At 62.5% G+C, this 16,718-nt stretch overlaps 1 protein-coding gene across 5 annotated transcripts in view; it reads left to right on the top strand.

Moving 5' to 3' along the window:
• AGRN (agrin) overlaps positions 1 to 16,718 on the top strand; it is an 81,175-nt gene that overhangs the window by 35,327 nt on the left and 29,130 nt on the right. For 3 of the 5 annotated variants that reach the window (XM_083802501.1, XM_083802500.1, XM_083802499.1), the window contains 5 exons: positions 4,953 to 5,000; positions 13,272 to 13,487; positions 14,416 to 14,640; positions 15,547 to 15,771; positions 15,876 to 16,082. In XM_083802501.1, the coding sequence (XP_083658627.1) occupies positions 4,953 to 5,000; positions 13,272 to 13,487; positions 14,416 to 14,640; positions 15,547 to 15,771; positions 15,876 to 16,082 (921 nt within the window). Of the gene's footprint in view, positions 1 to 2,279; positions 4,010 to 4,952; positions 5,001 to 13,271; positions 13,488 to 14,415; positions 14,641 to 15,546; positions 15,772 to 15,875; positions 16,083 to 16,718 lie in introns of those variants that run through there. The other 2 variants (XM_083802503.1, XM_083802502.1) reach the window with 2 other exon arrangements.

Below are 16,718 nucleotides of genomic sequence, written 5' to 3'. Positions count from 1 at the left end.
ATGCGGGGCTGTAGCACCGAGCCGCATCGCCCCCCTCCCCAGGACCATCCTGCTCTGCTCCGCACCCGCTTCGGGGCAGCAGCATCGGTGCTATAGCCGCCCTCGGGTTTCTGCGCGCGCGCCTCGTTTTATTGCATCTTTCTCTTTTGTTTTTAATTGTTGAGAGAGGTCGCGGGGACTCCATAAAACCCATTCCCTGTTGCGTACTGGGGCGAAGTGGAGGAGAGGTGGGCTCCCTGCTTTTTGGGGGGGGAGCACCGGTTAACGGAGGGGTGTGCAAGGATGGATGCTCGGAGCGTGGCCGGCGGGGCTGTGACCCGCTCCCCCCCCCCCTTCTCCCCTTGACAGGGTTTAAAAGCTCTTTATTTCCAAGCGCTGCTCAGCAGGAGCCGAGCCGGGTCCTGCCAAGTGTTAAATGAAATAATTAAAATCCCCACTTTCTCCCCCTCCCTCTCCCGTCTCGCCGTAATGCCGGTAATTAGCCTCTAAAACTGCAGGAGGGGATGGGGAAGGGAGGAAAGCGAGCGCCTTCCGCGGGCTCCCTCCTCCTCCTCCTCCCCAGGAGGGAGCGCGAAATGGCTCTCGAGGCGCTGGGTGCTGTCAGATAAATCCCAATTAGCTCGCTGCCAAACGGGATTAGCCAGAAGGGAGCCAGGTGGGGAATCAGCCTGGCAGGAGCTGGGGGCTTCGGCACGGGCTCCCTGCTTCGCTGGGGAGGGACGGACTGACAGCTGTCAGCCCGAGCCCCAAACTGCGCCGGGTTTGGGGATTTCGGGTCGGGAGCTGGCTTTCGGGATGGAGAAGGAGGGAAGTGAAGGGATTGAAACAGGTCCTGGTGGTCTCTCTTCCCAAGGAACCGCAGGGTTGTGTCCCACCAGGTGCAGGTGAGCATCCTCCGGATGTGCAGGACAACCCACGGGGGCCAGGACTGTCGCCCCGAGCCCTGTGCTGCCCCAAAAATTGGGCTCGGAGCAGCAGGACCCTGCCGTCCCCACCCGGCGGCGGCCCCCTCCCAGCCCCCTCCTGCCCGCCTGCAGCATTTTTGGCAGCAGCTGTGACATCCTCGCTGTGAGAGCCCAGAAATAACCCCATTAGCGGCAGCAGCCTTTCAAGAGGCCGGTGGCCACGCGGAGGCCTTCGTGTGCCGAACGCTTTCATTTAGAGGGCTGGGCAGAGGGGGGGGACAGGGATGAGCGCCGAGATGACGTTTTCTCCCCCGTAACAGAGGGAGAACGGCTGTGCCCGAGGGGGGGCTGGCCGGGCGGCTCTTCTGGGACAAGCCAAGGGACCCCAGAGGGGCTTTGTCACCCTTTTAGCTGTTTTCGTGTCTGCTCCTTGTCTTGGCTGATCTGCGTGGGTAAAAACGCAGGGGGATGCAAAGGCAGGAGATTTTGGCACCTGCGCGCGCGGGAAGAGCAGAAGGATGCTGAGAGCGGGGCCAGGCTGCAGGGAGGTGACCCAGGGGAAAGAGCCAGGGCGCTCTGCCCCTTTTCGGGAAGGGCTCAGCCCCTTGTGTGCTGCCCCAGAAATTCCCAGAGGGGGATTTCTCTGTGATATCCAGAGCTGCTCCGTCGTGCGGGGGAGCTCAGCACCTTTGCTAAGGAGCACGGAGCCCTCGGCAGGTCGCGGCGCTCTGGGTGTGTGGTGCTGGGGGCTGTCCTGCCCTGCTTTTGCTTTTACCCCACTGCTGGACTCCAGAAACTCATCTCTTGGCCGTGCCCCCTGGCTCCCAGCCCTGTTTTTGTCCTCTGCGTCCCCTTGCTGGCTGTATCCTGCCCAGGGCAGGCGGTGACCGCGCGTCCCCGTCCCAGCACCTCCTTTTTCTCGTGCACCCTCTCCTCCACCCCACCCAGCTGATGGACCCCGAGCGTGCACCAGGTCCCAGCTCCTGCCGGGTCCTTGCAGCCTTGGTGCTGTTCCCAAAAAACCCTGGGTGGTCACAGCGGGGCTGATCCCACAGGGGCAGCATTTTGGCCACGTGTGGTCCCCCTCGTCCTTCCCTCCCCGTCTCGGAGCATTCCAGCGTGTATAATTCCACCTCTCTGGAATACACGTCTTAAAAATGCCTGATTTTTTTTTTTTTTTCAATCACTGTTTTTTATTCTCTGCTCCTTTGGCCACTTCGCCCAAGTCCTGCTGCCGTCCTGGGGGTCGGGCGGAGCGGGGAGGGGGCGCGGGGCAGAGGCGCTGCCGGGGGAGGCATAATGAGTTTTGACAGCGCAGTCCCCGCCTCTCCCAACATCTTTAGTTCACGAATGAAAAGGCGAAGGGGGTGGGGGGAAAGAGGCGGAGGAGAGGGATTTTTTTTTATTATTTTTTTTCCCCTTCCCGTGCTCTCCCCGGGGAGCAGGGCGAGGAAGACCCCGCTCCATCTCCTGGGGGCGAGCAGCGGGATGCTCACAGGTGGCCGCGGAGCGGTGGCGGGGGGCGAGGACCCGAGCTGAGGTCCCCCGCGTCCTCCCCGCCGCCTTTGTGCTCCTGCCCACCGAGGAACCGCCGGGGCAGAACGCTGCCCGCAGCCTTTGTTCGAGCCTCCTGCTCTCAACCGCGGGCACGGGCGAGGCGAGCAGCCCGGCGTCCTTCCTCCTCGCCCTCCTCTTCTTCCTCATCCCCCTTTGTCGGCGGCGCGACGCCGGGGAGGGACGGCTGCTCCTCTCCGGAGGGACTTGGGCTTGCAGGAGCCGAGCGAGGCGGAGAAACTTCAGGGCGTGGGGCAGGCGGGGACGCAGACTTGGCTTTCTTTTTTTTTTTTTTTTTTTTTTATTCCCCTTGCTGTTTTATTGTCTGGCTCCGCGGATCGGGACCCCGAGCTGTCACAGCGCACACCGGGCACAGGCAGCCGCTGCTCGCCCCGGCAGCGCTCGGTGCTCTCTTGATGCCCGGCTCGGCGAGGGACGGGGACCTCTCCGCGACGGACTGGCATGTCACAGCAGCGTGAGCAGGGGAGCTGGCTCGCCCCGGCCACCTGGGAGGTGACAGCAGGCAGCGTGCTCCTTGCCGGCGAGGTGACAGCCCGCGGAGGGGGACCAGCGAGGCGGTGGCCCCTTCCTGCTCGCCGGAGGGCTGGGAGGGTGCCGGAGAGCTGGCGAGGCGGCGGGGGAGAGCTGAGCGCCGGCTGCTCCGTGAGAAAGCAGAGCCCAGCGGGGATGGATTTGCAGTCGCCGTGAAAGGAGCCGCAGCCTGCCGGGGTCCCCCCGAAACCCTCCCCGCGGGGTCGGGGATCGCGGGTGCGCCCGCCCCGAGGAGCTGCGGCTGCAGGAGGCGCCCGGACCGCGCACGGAGGAGCGGCGGCATCCCCGGAGCAAGCCCGGAGGCTGAGCCTCCCGTCGGGAGGACACGGAGGCTGAGAGGGGGGTCCCGTGCTGGTCCCCCCCCCGCTGCTCCTTTCCCAGCCCTGCTCACAGGCACCGGTGTGAGGGGGTGCCGCGGCGTGGCCCCCCGGTTCCCTCCTACCACCCCGTCCCGGCGGGCTCGGCAGCACAAGTTGAGCTCTTGGCGCTTCATCTCCGAGCCGCTCAGCCTGCTGCTGCCCGTCGGCACCCGTGGATTGACGCCCCCCCGGCTGGAGGGGGGAGGATTGCTGAGCAGGGGGGCACAGGGCTCCCTCGGGAGCACCCTCGGAGCCGGGATGGCCGGCGCAGGGCCAAACGCTCGCTGCTGAAGGTGCCGCCAAGCCTCTTCGCCCTCCTGCTCCTGGAGGATGGGAACCTCTGGGGAAGCCTGGGGCTTGCAGCTGTCAAAGAATCGGGGCCGGAGGGCGTCCGCGTGAGCCTCGTGGCTGCTCTGCCTTGGATGGGTCGCCGGCGGGTCGAGCTTTGGCCTGCGGCGTGACGGCCCAGCATGACGGCTTGCCAGTACCCCATGGCACCGGGGGCCTTGGAGCGGGACCGGCTGTACCAGCACAAGGTCTCCCTGGTGGTGCGGTACTTCATGATCCCCTGCAACATCTGCCTCATCCTCCTGGCCACCTCCACGCTGGGATTTGCCGTGCTGCTCTTCCTCAATAACTGTAGGTGCCTCCCCCCCCGGCCGCGAGGGAGGGCAGGGCGAGGGAGGGCAGGAAGGATCAGCAGGAGGTTGGGGGCGAGGTGGGGGGGGCTTTTTTTTCCCCGTGGTTAGGCTCTTGGTTTGCTCCCTGGCGTGGCCGAGCGCGTCGTGCACGCCCACGTGTTGCTGGCAGCTCCTGGTGCCGCGCTGTGGCCTCGTCCTGGCGCAGGTGGGTGCTCGCCCTCGGCGCCTTCGACCTCCCCAGTGCTGGAAAGCCCCCAGCACCCAGCTGGGATCTTCCAGCTTCGGGGCGCGCCGCTTCCCGGCGTGTGTGTGATGGAAAAGTGGCAAAACGGATGGGTTTAAAAAGACCTGCCCGGAGCGGGGCGCAGGAGGTAGGAGGGAAACAGGGCGGTGAGGAGCCGTGCACCCTCTGCCACCGCCCGGCTTTGGCACCGTGAGCACAGCGCTTCCTACACGGCGTTTTGGCACAGGGTGGCAGGGTCTGTGGAGCCAGCTGCCCAAGAGAAACCCCTCTGGTTTCCCAAAAGCAGAGGGCTGGCCGACGGCGAGGCTGTGCCGCCTTGCTCCAGCCCCATCCTTGGGCTATTTCACCTGCTGCTGCCCCTTTCTCCCCCCCCCTCGCTCCCCCGCTGCTGTCCTTGCTCGACCCCGGCGCTGGACCGGTGCTCGGGCGGCACGGCCCAGCGGGGTTTGCGCTGCAGCCCTGGCCAAATGGCACCGAGGAGCGCTGCTGCCAGAGATGCTCCGCCGACGGCAGCGGGAGGGACGGGGCTCCTGGGGCTGCTCCTGCTGCTCCCTCCTTGCTGCAGGTGCTCCCTGCACGGGAGGGGTGTTGGAGGGATGAAACCCCAGCCCCGAACCCATGAATAGAGGCTGGGGGGAGGAGGGCACTGCGTGCGCTAACCCCGCTGATAGCCCCCTGTTTTTTTTTTTCTTTGCAGACAAGCCCAATAGCTATTTTACCCAGACCCCGCCGACCCCACGAGATGGTAAGTACCCCTTCAGCTCCCTGGAGCTTGCTTCCCCTGGAAGCCAACGGAGCCTCTCGTGCTCCCCGCAGCTGCCGCGGAGGCTCTGTGACCCAGTGATCTATTTTGCAGCCTCTGTGCCCGGAGCAGAGCAGCTGACGATGCCGTGCTCCCTGCCCTCGCCCTCCCCGGGGATGTTTTTCCCCCTCGGGCCAGGAGGGATGGCAGATCCTCACTCCTTGCGCTGCTGCTTGCGCGACGCAGCAGCCCGTCCTGGAGGTGGGGAAGGGCTGGAGGAGGAGATGGGGTGGTCCGGGTGCTCCCAGCAGCTCTGCTGGTTTGTCTGCTGGGGCCGTGGGGACTGGGGAAAGGGACCTTCAGCTTGCCAAGCAGCGGCGCTGAGCTCTGGGGTTGCACTGCGCTCATCCCCTCGGTGTCTCACTGGGTTTTATGCATGTGGCCAGGCAGCCACATCCTTCCCTGCCCCGAGACCCCTGCAGGACACGTGGGAAGGGATGCCCACCACATGGGCGATGGGGACGTGGTGTTTCCCTGCGCACGGCCGCTGCTGGGCAGGTCCTGGTCTGGCTGGGAAGGGGTTGGGGTGGGTTGTGCAGGCTCGTGGCGGCAGGAGGTTACACCTGAGCAGGCAGAAGTCACCCTGCACCGCGGGCTGTGGGTTGGGGAGCAGGGATTTCGGCGGTGCCAGCTTTTCCAGCACCAAGAGCAGAGTGCAAAGCGGTGCTCAGCTGGACACCCGCTACCTCCGCTGCCCTGGCCAGAAATGGTGAGGGCGTGCAAATTTTGGGGGACCGTAACACAGCTCCCCAGCCTTCCCATCCCCTCTTACCAGCACCGGGCAATCCTCCAGGTGCCGACCTTGCCCGGTGCGGTACGGCTCGCCAAAGCCCCCCAGATCCCCACACTCGTGGAGCTTTGCTCTCCAAGGCCACGCTGCCAGCATGTGCTCAGCTGATGGCACCGTACGAGCTGTGTTTTCTTTGAAAATCCGGCTTAAAGTGCCCTGCTTTCTGCTGGCAGGCTCCTCAGCCACCTCTTCCCCACCCTCCCTCGTTTCATGTGCCCAGATAAGAGCCCGGCAGAGAACTGCAGCCAATTAATAACCCGTTTGTTTCTCTCTTTTCCTTCGCCGATGGGGGCGGGGAAGGAGGCGGGGGAGAAACGGATGCGAGATAAAATGTGATTAATCTATAATTGGACCGGTGGAGACATCTAAAGCGAAAAATAAAAACGCACGTAGGTGTAACTCCTAGCTTGGGGCTCCAAAATATGAGCAGCCCGGCCCAGGCAGATGCCACGCTCCCAAAAATCTCTGGTCCCCAGTGGGGATGGGAAAGTGCTGCCTGGCCAGGTGAGGCGCATCCTTGTGCACCTCGTGGTCCTGGGGGGGCTTTTTTTTTGGGTAGAGGGGGCAAAGAGGTGACCTGGTAAGGTGCTGGTGGCTGACTTGGGTGCTGGTTGGAGCAGCCCGTGCTGGTTGATGCTCCTCCGTTCCCTGCACCAGGGGGAGCGGGGGCGGTGTTGGCTCAGCCGCAGCCCCCCCGGGGCTGGCTGTGTTTTTTTGGGGTTGAGGCAGGTGCAGTGCGGGGTGGCTGCGCCCTCCTGCACCCCCTGGGGCGAGGATCCGGAGGGTGCCACCCCTGCTCCTCGTTCCTCCGGCATCCGCGAGGAGAGGCTGGAGCCCTCTTTGCGGCATCCCTTTGGTGGGGTCGCTTGCAGGAGATGAAATCGTTTGGGGGATTTGCTCAGGGAGAGCAAATTCAGCTCCCACCGTGCCCTTGCACGGTCCCATTCTTGGTGAGGATAAGCCAGAGCTTTCCTCTGGCTGGCATCCCTGGTGGATGGCTCGCTTGGGGGGTGCCACCTTCTGCTGGCATCCGCGCACCTCTGCAGGTGCCAGGCAGCTGTGGGAAAGGCTCAGGTCCCGTCTCGGTGGGTTTGGAAACATCGGAGAGGGCCGGACACCCATTTTTCTTCTGAGTGCGGACGGAGCGACGCCAGCCCAACGTGCTGTGCCAGGCCAGGGGCGCAGCGCTCGACGTGCTTACGGGGGCACGAGGTGGGGACATCTGACGGGGACGCCAGCACCGTGGTGACCCGAAACATTTGGCGTGTCCCCCCTGCGCACCCCAAATGCGGCCGGGGCTCCTGCTTCAGCCCAGCCAGGTCGGAGCAGCGCAGGTTTGCCCTGGGGAGAGGAGAGCCGGTAAACACAGCTCTTCAAACAGCTGAGCGGTAGGTGAGGCAGCAGCAGTTAAGGCACCACTTTTGATCTCTCGAGAGCGTTTTCTTCGCCATTCGCAGCAAAGTTTGAGCTTTCTCTTGGGGATCAATTTATGTGCTTTCACACTGGGTGGCTTAAGCGCTGGAGGAGGAGCAGATGGGGGCACCGTAGCAGGTGCTGCCACTTCTCCCTAGGATTGCGATCCCTCAAACTTACCTTGCTGTCCCCTTATCTCTGCCTCGCGTCTCCCAAGACATGCCGTTTAGTCTCAGAGCCTCGTGACCAAGAAACAACACCAAGAAGAGCTCTGTCTTCTCTTCCCCTCGGTCTCGTTGTGCTGAGGTTGTTGCCGGCAGCTTGCCTCGCTGCCAGCTCCCGAGTTAGCGCGCGTGGCCGGGCTCTGCGAGAGGGCGCCCTGACCAGTGAGCACTGCTTTTTTTTTTTTTTTTGCAGGAGCATGTCCCCGGGTTGCGGTGACACAAACCTGTTTTGGTGACGGGGAGACGTTGGCCGAGAGCAGGGGCTGTAGTTACACGTGGCCACGCGTTTTTGGGGTGCTGGGGGTGCCCGGTGCTGGGCTGGGGGGGAAAGGGGCAGCAGCCTGGGTGCAGCAAGCTGCGTGCAGACCTTGCGCAAGGGCTGGCCAGAGCCTGCAGCCTTGGGAAAGGGCAGCAAAGGGCAGCGTGCTGCGCTGGCCCGGTGGCACAGATGGGGACAGGCTTTGGACCTGCTGCGGCTGGGGAGGAGCCGTCCTCCCTGCAGGCACCCAGCCGGCTGCAGCCCTCCTTGCCTCTCAGCTCCCTGCTTTGTAAACACCCGGTTCTGCTCGAGCAGGAGGGTGGGAGCACCTTGTAAACACCCCATTCTGCCGGAGCAGGAGGGTGGGAGCAGCTTGGAGCCATCCCCGGGTGTTTTCCCCTCGCCTCCCCCGTGCGTCCCACCGGGGTGCACACCCGGTGCGCGGTGGGCTCTGAGTTTTGGTGCTGTGCAGCTCCCCGGGGGGGTTCCGTGTGCTGGGACGGGCAGGGCCCCGCCGCGGGGGCTCCTCCCAAACCTCCCCCCTCTGTGCTGATGAATCCTTCCAGCTGATTTGGAGCCGCTCTCGCAGCAGGGCTCGTGACAGATTAATGAGGGAGCCTTTTAAGATGGTGTTGGATTCGCGAGAGCGGCTTTGATGTTTCAGATCCCGAGGAGGCGAGGCTTTAACCTCCTCCCTGCCCTGCCCGCCCCCGGCACCACCTTCACCTTCCTCGCCGCCACCTCGCTGCCTCCAGCACGAAATTTCGCTTTCAGATCTCCCAAAAGCTCGTCGTCTCGCCGCCCCCTCCTCTCTTAATTCCGGGAGCGTGCGGTCGGCTCTCCCCACCCCTCCTCTGCCCCGGGGGCCGGGCTGTTTGCTCCAGGTGGGGAGCTGGGGCTGCAGCGCTCAGCGCACGGTTTGGTGGCTCTCGGGAAGGGGAATTTCAGGTGCTGGGCTCCGAAAGGTTGGGGCTGGTGGGCACCAAGCTCCTGGGGTTCTGCTCAGGAGCGTGTTTGGAGGTGCTGAGCCCCCTGGCTGTGGTCCTGGAGGAGATGCTTGGCTTCCCTGAGCTCTGTTATGTCTGGAGCTGTGCAAGCACGCTCCTCGCGGAGCTGAGAGCATCGCAGGGCTTCCCAAACGGGATGCCTGCCGCTCTCCCTGCTTCTTTAGGACCTTCCCTTCTCAAAACACACCGGCTGGGAAACTTCGGGTGCTTCGGGGGGACTCGTTCTGGCGGCCGGGAGGGGACCATGGTATGGCAGCGGTGGCGTGGCCACGAAGACGTGCCCAGCGCCGCGAGCGCAGGGGAGCGCAGTCCTCCCCGTGCCGCCTCCCGGGGCCGTAATTAATATTGCTGGCGGGGAGGGGGGGCCCGGCGAGCAGTCGATGCGCACCAGATGAGCGGCGCGGCGGGAGCGCCAGCCTCGCCGATCTCCATGGCAACGTGCGCCGGGCTCATGCAGAATTAATGCCGGCCCTCGCTGCCCCAACACGCGCGCACCGCTCCGGCCCAGGCCTCCCTTCCCATCCCAGCGCCAGCTCTGTCCCGCTTTGGGCTCGCTCCCCACCGTCCTCTGTTTTATTTTGTGCCGGTGATGTCCCCGTGCTGGACCGCGGCGGGTTTTTGCTCGCTGAAATCACCTGGCGGAGCGTCCTCCCCTCTCCAAACAGAAGCCCCCGGGGATTTACGGCGCATCTGCTCTCGCCCTTTGCTGTTGCGCCTGCTGCCGCCGTGCTCGCGTTGGCAGCCCCTTCAAAGCAGATCCTCAACACACTGAAAGAATCACAGAGGCTGGAAAGGACCTTCCAGACCACCAAGCCCAGCCACCAGCCTGACCTGCGGTGGCCCATCACCGAGCCACGTCCCTTAGTGCCGCGTCCCCGCCTCCCTGAAATGCCCCCAGGGTTGGGGGCTCCACCATCCCAGTGCCCGACCGCCCTCCCCAGGAGGAGATTCGCTCCAGGAGCGCTGTGAGCACTTCTTGCCTGCCCCATGAAAGCAGCTTCACCTCTGCCACGTAGGTATTTGGCAATGACAGCTGGTTTTGGGATGTCGCACATCACCAGGGTGTCCCCACGATGGTGCTCGGTGGGGTGCAGCCTCCTGCACCTTTGCAGGCATCGCCCCGGGGATGTGGGGGGGACCCGGGTGTGCAGGAAACAATCCCCACATGCTGCTGCTGTGGTGTTGGTTTCTTTTTCTTCTCTACTCGGTGGAAAAGAGCAATTTTGACATTAAAATGTTTCTCCACTTTAATAACAATAATCATAAACGTAATGCGAATGCTTGGGGCTTATTAGGTAGAGCTCTTCACCTCGAGATCTCAAAGCACTCGACAAAGGCAGCTTGCTATTTATCCCCACTACTGGTAGCGAGTTATTTACCTACTGACATCAGGGACTCGATGATTATTATTATCCACGTCTCTTTTTTTTTTTGCAAATAGGAGAACCGAGGCGTTTCCACAGGCAGCTCTGTGTGTGTGCCCCCATCCTCCCTCGCCCCGGACCCCCCCGGGTGCCACCCCCTGCTCTGCACTGCTCGGAGCAAAGGGCAGATGCTTTGGCCCCGCTCCCCTTCCCCAATTAGCCAGCGGATGGAAAAACCCTCCTTTTCCTCCGTGTGTCCGAGCGGAGCTCTGATCTCCTACAAACCCTTCCTGCTTCGCGCCCTGTCCTCCCGCGGGCACCACGCTGGTTGGGCCGGGCGTGCTTCGGCCTGCCTTATTTGTACCAAACACCTTCTGCTCTCCCACTCCTCTTCAGCAGGTGCACCTCTTATTATTGTTATTACGGTTATTGTTGTTATTGCTTATTATCCTATTTCTGCTCCGGTGCTGCTAAGAGACGGAGAGGGGCTTGGCTGCCGTTCGGTGCGGTTGCAGCGAGCCAAGCCCTGCCTTTTGTTCCGCACGGCTGAGCGGTGCAAAGACACCTCGCCGGGGCTGCTCCTTGCCCTCCTCGAGAGCTTCGAGGTGCTTGGGAAGGAGGAAAACCCCTCTGAATCCCAACCTGCCGCCCCACGGAAGGGGAATTGAGGCGTTTTGGTTTATTCGGGCCGGTTCTGAGCTCGCGCCACCCGAGCGCATCGCTGTGTTGGGTGGGTGAGCTTTAAAAATCTCCTGCTGGGAATGACCAGGCTCCCTCACCAGAGGCACTGGTGATGATTAGAAGTGAAAGAAACCCAAACAGCCAATTTGCCCATCACAATTTGTTTCTGGTTTGAAGCATTTGTGTGTGTCTTGCTTTGTTTCTTGGCCCGAACACAGAAAATCAGCGATGCGGGGTCCCCGTCCGCAGCGTGCCCCGGTGCTTGGCCCCGCTGCGCCCCACTGCCCCGTGCTGCCCTGGTGGCTTTGGGGACACCCAGGGCTTTGTCCCCGAGCGGTGAGTGCCTGGCAGCCTGGGGTGTGCGGTGATGGAGCTCACGGGAATGGGAATTACCTCCCTCTTAGGGCCAGGAGGTAAATAAATGCCCTTTATCACCTCTTTAGTTTGTATGTTGGGAACATGGTTCCAGGTGGAGGAATAGAGTGAGATCTCGGTTCTGATAAACCATCCGCTTTCCTTCTGTGACCTGACCCGATTAACTTTGTGGCCTTTTTTGTCTTTTACCACTGCTTTTATCACTTCAAACCAAGACCTTAAATACACGTGGGCGACCCATGTACAAAGCAGATCGCTCAGAGAGCTTGGCTCCAAAGCCGAATTAACGACCCCTGAAGTTCCTTCGGAGAAGGGTCGAGGCCATTGGCGGTGGTTTAACCCCTCCAGAAGTCGCATCTGACGGGGACACCTTACTGCTGGCACGGTGGGGACGGAGGGAGAGGCGGGAGGGATGTGCGAGCTGCGGGGAGAGGCAGCACCCGAAAACAGCACCAAGCCTGGTAGCACCGGGCTTCGGAAACGCTCGGGGCTGCCTTAAATTGGGCTCCGCCAAAACTTCCTCCGATTCAGTGGGAGCAGAAGTAGGGCAGCTTTGGAAACCCTTCCTTCTTTGGAAGCCCTTCCCTCTCCTTTTTTAATGATCTGAGGTGAAAGGCAGGAGCAGAAGAGGTCAAGAAATTAGAGAGCTGCCGCTGCCACCTCCTTTAAGATTTTGGGCACCCTTCTCTTCTTGCTTTCCCGGTCTGTCTGTGTGATGCTGGAGCTGGTGCATCCCGAAAAGCCGGGCAGAGCATCCGTGGGCTCCTGCTATGTTTTTAATCCTGCTCCATCCCTCCGGAACAGCACCACGGTGCAAAGCACGTGGGGTTTTGCCCCATGGGTTTAGCTATGAGGAGGCTCAGGGTTGGTTTGCCTTGCGTGGGGAGTTCTTTTAGTTGATGTAAGTGAAGGCTGCGTGACGCGTGTGTGTTTTAATGATTCCTTTTGAGAGGATAAATGATGCTGGCGGGCACCGCTCCTTTGGGGCAGAAATCGAGGTACGGTGCGGGAAGGAGCCCTGCCCCTCCTGGGTCCCCAGCCTGTGCTGCCCATGGGGTGCTTTGATGTCCCTGGGGCACATCTCCAAGCCCTCCAGCTGCCCTCCAGCTCCTCATATGGACACAGCAAAGCTTGGTCACGCTCCTGCTCCGTGCCCCTGGTGCCGTGGGGAAGGGGACAGGATGGGTCCCCGCATGTCCTGCTGCTCGCATCCCTCCCGGTCCTCCCCTGCACCTCCAGAGCTCAGAGCTCAACAGGCTTATCTGTATTTAAAAGAAAAAACAGAAGGGAGAGAGAAAGAGCAGCAATGGCAGGAGCGGGAGAGACTATCCAGAGCGCTTCATAAAAATGATAAATTGCTTTTAGATATTGGGCAAGAGAGAAAGAGAGTTCTTCTTTATTTGATGATATTAGTCTCTTAGTGGCGCATTGTTGCTGTGCATATGAGCTCAAAATCTCAAGGCGGTTGAAGGCAAATGCCCGGGAATTGAAGTGTAAATGAGCCACTGTCGAGCTCATTTTATTTTGCCTTTTACGACTCCTTGTTCTGCCATTATGTAGGTCAGGCTCCATCTCCAACGCAGGCTGTGCGCGAGGTGCGTGGCGCCGGCACCAGGCTCGGGTGTCCCTGGCTCCCTGTCTCACCTGCACCAGCTGGGTTTGGGGACACCCGTCCTCTCCCTCTCTTCCTCCCCCGAGCGTAAAAACGCCATTCCCTGCTGCATTTGCAATTCAGATGCTGAACTGGTCTGCGCTGCCTGCTCTGATTAGCGGAGGTGATAAGAAATTCGTGCCGCTCCTCTCGGAGAGACTCCAGCCACGGGCTTGAGCTGCTTTGCATGAGCGGCACCGAATAAAGCAGCGTGTGCGGGGCGGTGCGTCCCACGCGAGGATATTTTCCTTTCCATCCCTTGACGTTCCTTTTCCCCCTGGCTGTCGACGAGGTGACATTTGGAGATGGCACCCTCCTCCTCGCCCCGCGCCCAGAGCATCCTCTGCCATCCCCAACCCGGTCCCTGGTGGGCTGCAGCCCCCCCGAGCCGGGCTCTGCCCCACGTCTCGGGCGTGCTGTGCCTCAGGTGTCCCCCGTCTGTGTCCCCAGCCTGCCGAGGGATGCTGTGCGGGTTCGGGGCGGTGTGCGAGAGGAGCCCCGCCGACCCCTCCCAGGCCTCCTGCGTCTGCAAGAAGACCGCGTGCCCCGTGGTGGTGGCTCCCGTCTGTGGCTCCGACTACTCCACCTACAGCAACGAGTGCGAGCTGGAGAAAGCCCAGTGCAACCAGCAGAGGCGCATCAAGGTCATCAGCAAGGGACCCTGCGGTGAGCACCGCGCCGGGGCTGGGGCCGGGAGGTGAAGGGTGTGCAGGGCCGGCGATGCTTCCGACCCCATGGCCGTGCTCGGGTGCTGGGGATGCTCTTGGGTGGCTGGGCACGGACCCGCAGGGAAAAGACGAGGCGAGAAACACCAACAGGGTGTAAGAAGCAGGCACGCTGATGTCCCAGGGGCGTTCCGGAGATGCGGACCCGCTGGGAGCAGCCCCCTCGCAGCCGGCTCAGCCTCCCCGCCGCGCCTCAGCCCTGCGGCGGCGTGCGCACAGGCTGGGTGGGCTGATGAAAGCCCTTCCCCTGGCTGGCATTCACCAGCTGGGAGCAGAGAGCTGTGTAAATGAGACCCCAGCCTCCTCGTCTGCGAGTAAATTAACTTGACCTTTCTCGCACGCGGCGCGCTTGGCTTGCAATAAATCCGCACCCGGCTCCCCTGCTGGGGCGCTCGGTAGAGGAGGGGAGAGCACCGGGTGATTTATTTAAAATCATCATCATAAAAAAAGTGATGAATTTATTAAAAAAAAAAAAAAAAAAGAGCTGGCAAACAAACTCTGGCAATCCCCTGGCAGGGAGGAAATTGCTCCTTAAGCTCTTCCTCTAATTACGGCACACGGGAGGCACCTCAAGGACCCTCGTGCTGGAGCAGGAGGCTCTCGGGGCTCGTGGAGGGCGAGGGGCTGGCGGTGAGGGGGCTGGGGGTGCGGCGAGCAGGGGCTGAGCTCCCTGTCCCTGCTTGCTGTGGGTCAGGACCAGTTGCCCAGCCTCAGCACCGGGGTGGATGCCGCAGCTCCAGGGACGGACGCCGGCTCCAGCATCCCCCGGATCCAAGCGAAGGATGCTGGGTCCGAGCTTTAATGCTCGGGGTTATCGAGGCAGGCGTGGGGGAAACGTTGGCGACGCTCACGCCCCGTCCTCCCCCCAGGCTCCAAGGACCCCTGCGCCGAGGTGACGTGCAGCTTCGGCAGCACGTGCGTGCGCTCGGCCGACGGCCAGGGGGCCAAGTGCGTGTGCCCCGCGTCCTGCAGCGGCGTGGCCGAGAGCGTCGTCTGCGGCAGCGACGGCAAGGACTACCGCAGCGAGTGCGACCTCAACAAGCACGCCTGCGACAAGCAGGAGAACGTCTTCAAGAAGTTTGACGGAGCCTGCGGTGAGTCCCCAGCCCTTGGTGGGCATCGCGTGAAATTTTTTGCGTGTGCAAAAGTAGAAGTAGAGGCATGGTCGGGGGGGGGGGGGGTGTGGAAATTCAGTGGTCCTGCCACTCCAACGATGCTTCTTCCTCTTAGTCTAGCGATGGGTGCTCCTAATTAAAAGCAACTGTGCTCGTTAGGAAAGCCGTGAGATCACCAGGCCACGTGCCAGGCCCCGTTTGTCCCCGGGGGAAGGTGTGGGAGTGTGCTGGGGCAGGCTGCAGACCTGAAATTCGCATCGATTGCTCAGCCCCAAGTAGGGCGACCGGGTGCGAGTGGGAGGCGCGACGGGGCTGGTGTCACCCTGGGTGCTCCCGGTTTCTGGGGCAGAGGGGAGGCTCGGAGCATCGCGGCTCCTTTCAGCTCCCCCTCGATTTTGTTGGCAGTCAGCAGAAATTCAGGTGGTCTGGGCTGGGCAGGAGGTCCTGCAGGTGTTTGGAGGAGCTTGGGGATGGGATGGGGTGGGGTGGGATGGGATGGGATGGGATGGGATGGGACGGGATGGGATGGGATGAGCTGTGTGGCACGAGGGTGCCCTGCAAGGTGGGGGAGAGAGTGGATAGGGCAGGTGATAAATTCGGGGCTTTCACAGAATAGGATTAAAGGGTGGAAACACTCAAAAATTAAAAAGCTCATCCCATCCATGGTCACCTTGGGTAGGGTGCGTGTCCCCAGTGAGCAGCTCTGAGCGACACGAGCCCCCATAGACGTGGGTCCTGGGGAGGGGGAGACCAGCACCCTGAACCCCAACGGGGACACCCAGGGGTGCGTGGGGATGGGGGGGCACTTTGGAAGCACCTCCTTGGGTGGGATTTGAACGTGCCTGACCGCCTGCTCTCCTCCTCCTCCTCCCCATCTCCGTGCAGACCCCTGCAAGGGCATCCTCAACGACATGAACCGCGTGTGCCGGGTGAACCCCCGCACCCGGAGGGCCGACCTGCTCCCCCGCCCCGAGAACTGCCCCCCGAAACGGGAGCCCGTGTGCGGGGACGACGGGGTGACGTACGACAACGAGTGCGTGATGGGGCGCTCGGGGGCCCTGCGCGGGCTGGACATCCAGAAGGTGCGATCGGGGCAGTGCCAGCACCAGGGTGAGTACCCCAGCCCCCTGGGGAACGGGAGCGCTCGTCCTCCTTCCTCTCCCCGTGCTCTCCGCCCTCGAGGCGAGCCCTGCAGCCCAATTCCCTTCTTGCAGACAAATGCAAGGACGAGTGCAAGTTCAACGGGGTCTGCCTGAACCGCCGCGGCGCCGCCCGCTGCTCCTGCGAGCGCCTCTCGTGCGACGGCGCCTACCGGCCGCTCTGCGCCCGCGACGGCCGCACCTATGGCAACGAGTGCGAGCGGCAGAAAGCCGAGTGCCAGCAGAAGGCCGCCATCCCCGTCAAGCACAGCGGACCCTGTGGTAAGCACCGGTGCCGCCGGGCCGCCCGCCCGCACCTCTCGTTCCCGTCCCAGCAGCCCCGTCCCGGGGCTGGTGCTGGGGCGCAGCAGGTAAGTGGTGTGGCTGGGTGCCCACCTCGGAGCGATGCCCTCGGTTTTACGGCCGGCCGGCCCCCAGTTATCGGCTCCTCGTGCTCTTTTTGCCTTCCAGCAGCCAAGTGTCCCGTGTCTGTGTGTGTTTCTGTGTTCCTCCTTGCTCTGTCTCTCTCCGCTGTGCTCGCTAGCGCGGGAGCACCCGAGCGATGTCCACCAGCTCCTCTCATCCGCCGCCTCCACCACCCACGGCCCCATCACCGGGCGGGTCCCGTGCAGCCCACCCCGCTCATTCCTCCCCCCCAGGGTAGTGCCAGACCCCGAGCTCCTGCCATGCTTCCCCTCCATGCCCACCTCTCTCGGCTCCAGGTCCTCTCCCGCAGGATCCGGCCCCAGCGCTCCCGCTCTCCGGAGGTCTCAGCGTGGCTCTGTCACATCTCTGGGAGAAGCTTTTGACCTTTCCAATGGAAACATTATCTTAGAGGAGGGGGTTTCAGGGCCCTAGGATGTTGGGAACATCGGATTTTAAAATTTTTGCATGGGAAAATGAAGAAGGTCGAACACC

This window comes from Anser anser (genome assembly GCF_964211835.1).
Source record: "Anser anser genome assembly, chromosome: 17".
NCBI classification, from domain to species: Eukaryota; Metazoa; Chordata; class Aves; order Anseriformes; family Anatidae; genus Anser; species Anser anser.
Note: the sequence above shows the minus strand (reverse complement) of the source record. Positions and strands in the feature narration are given on the sequence as shown.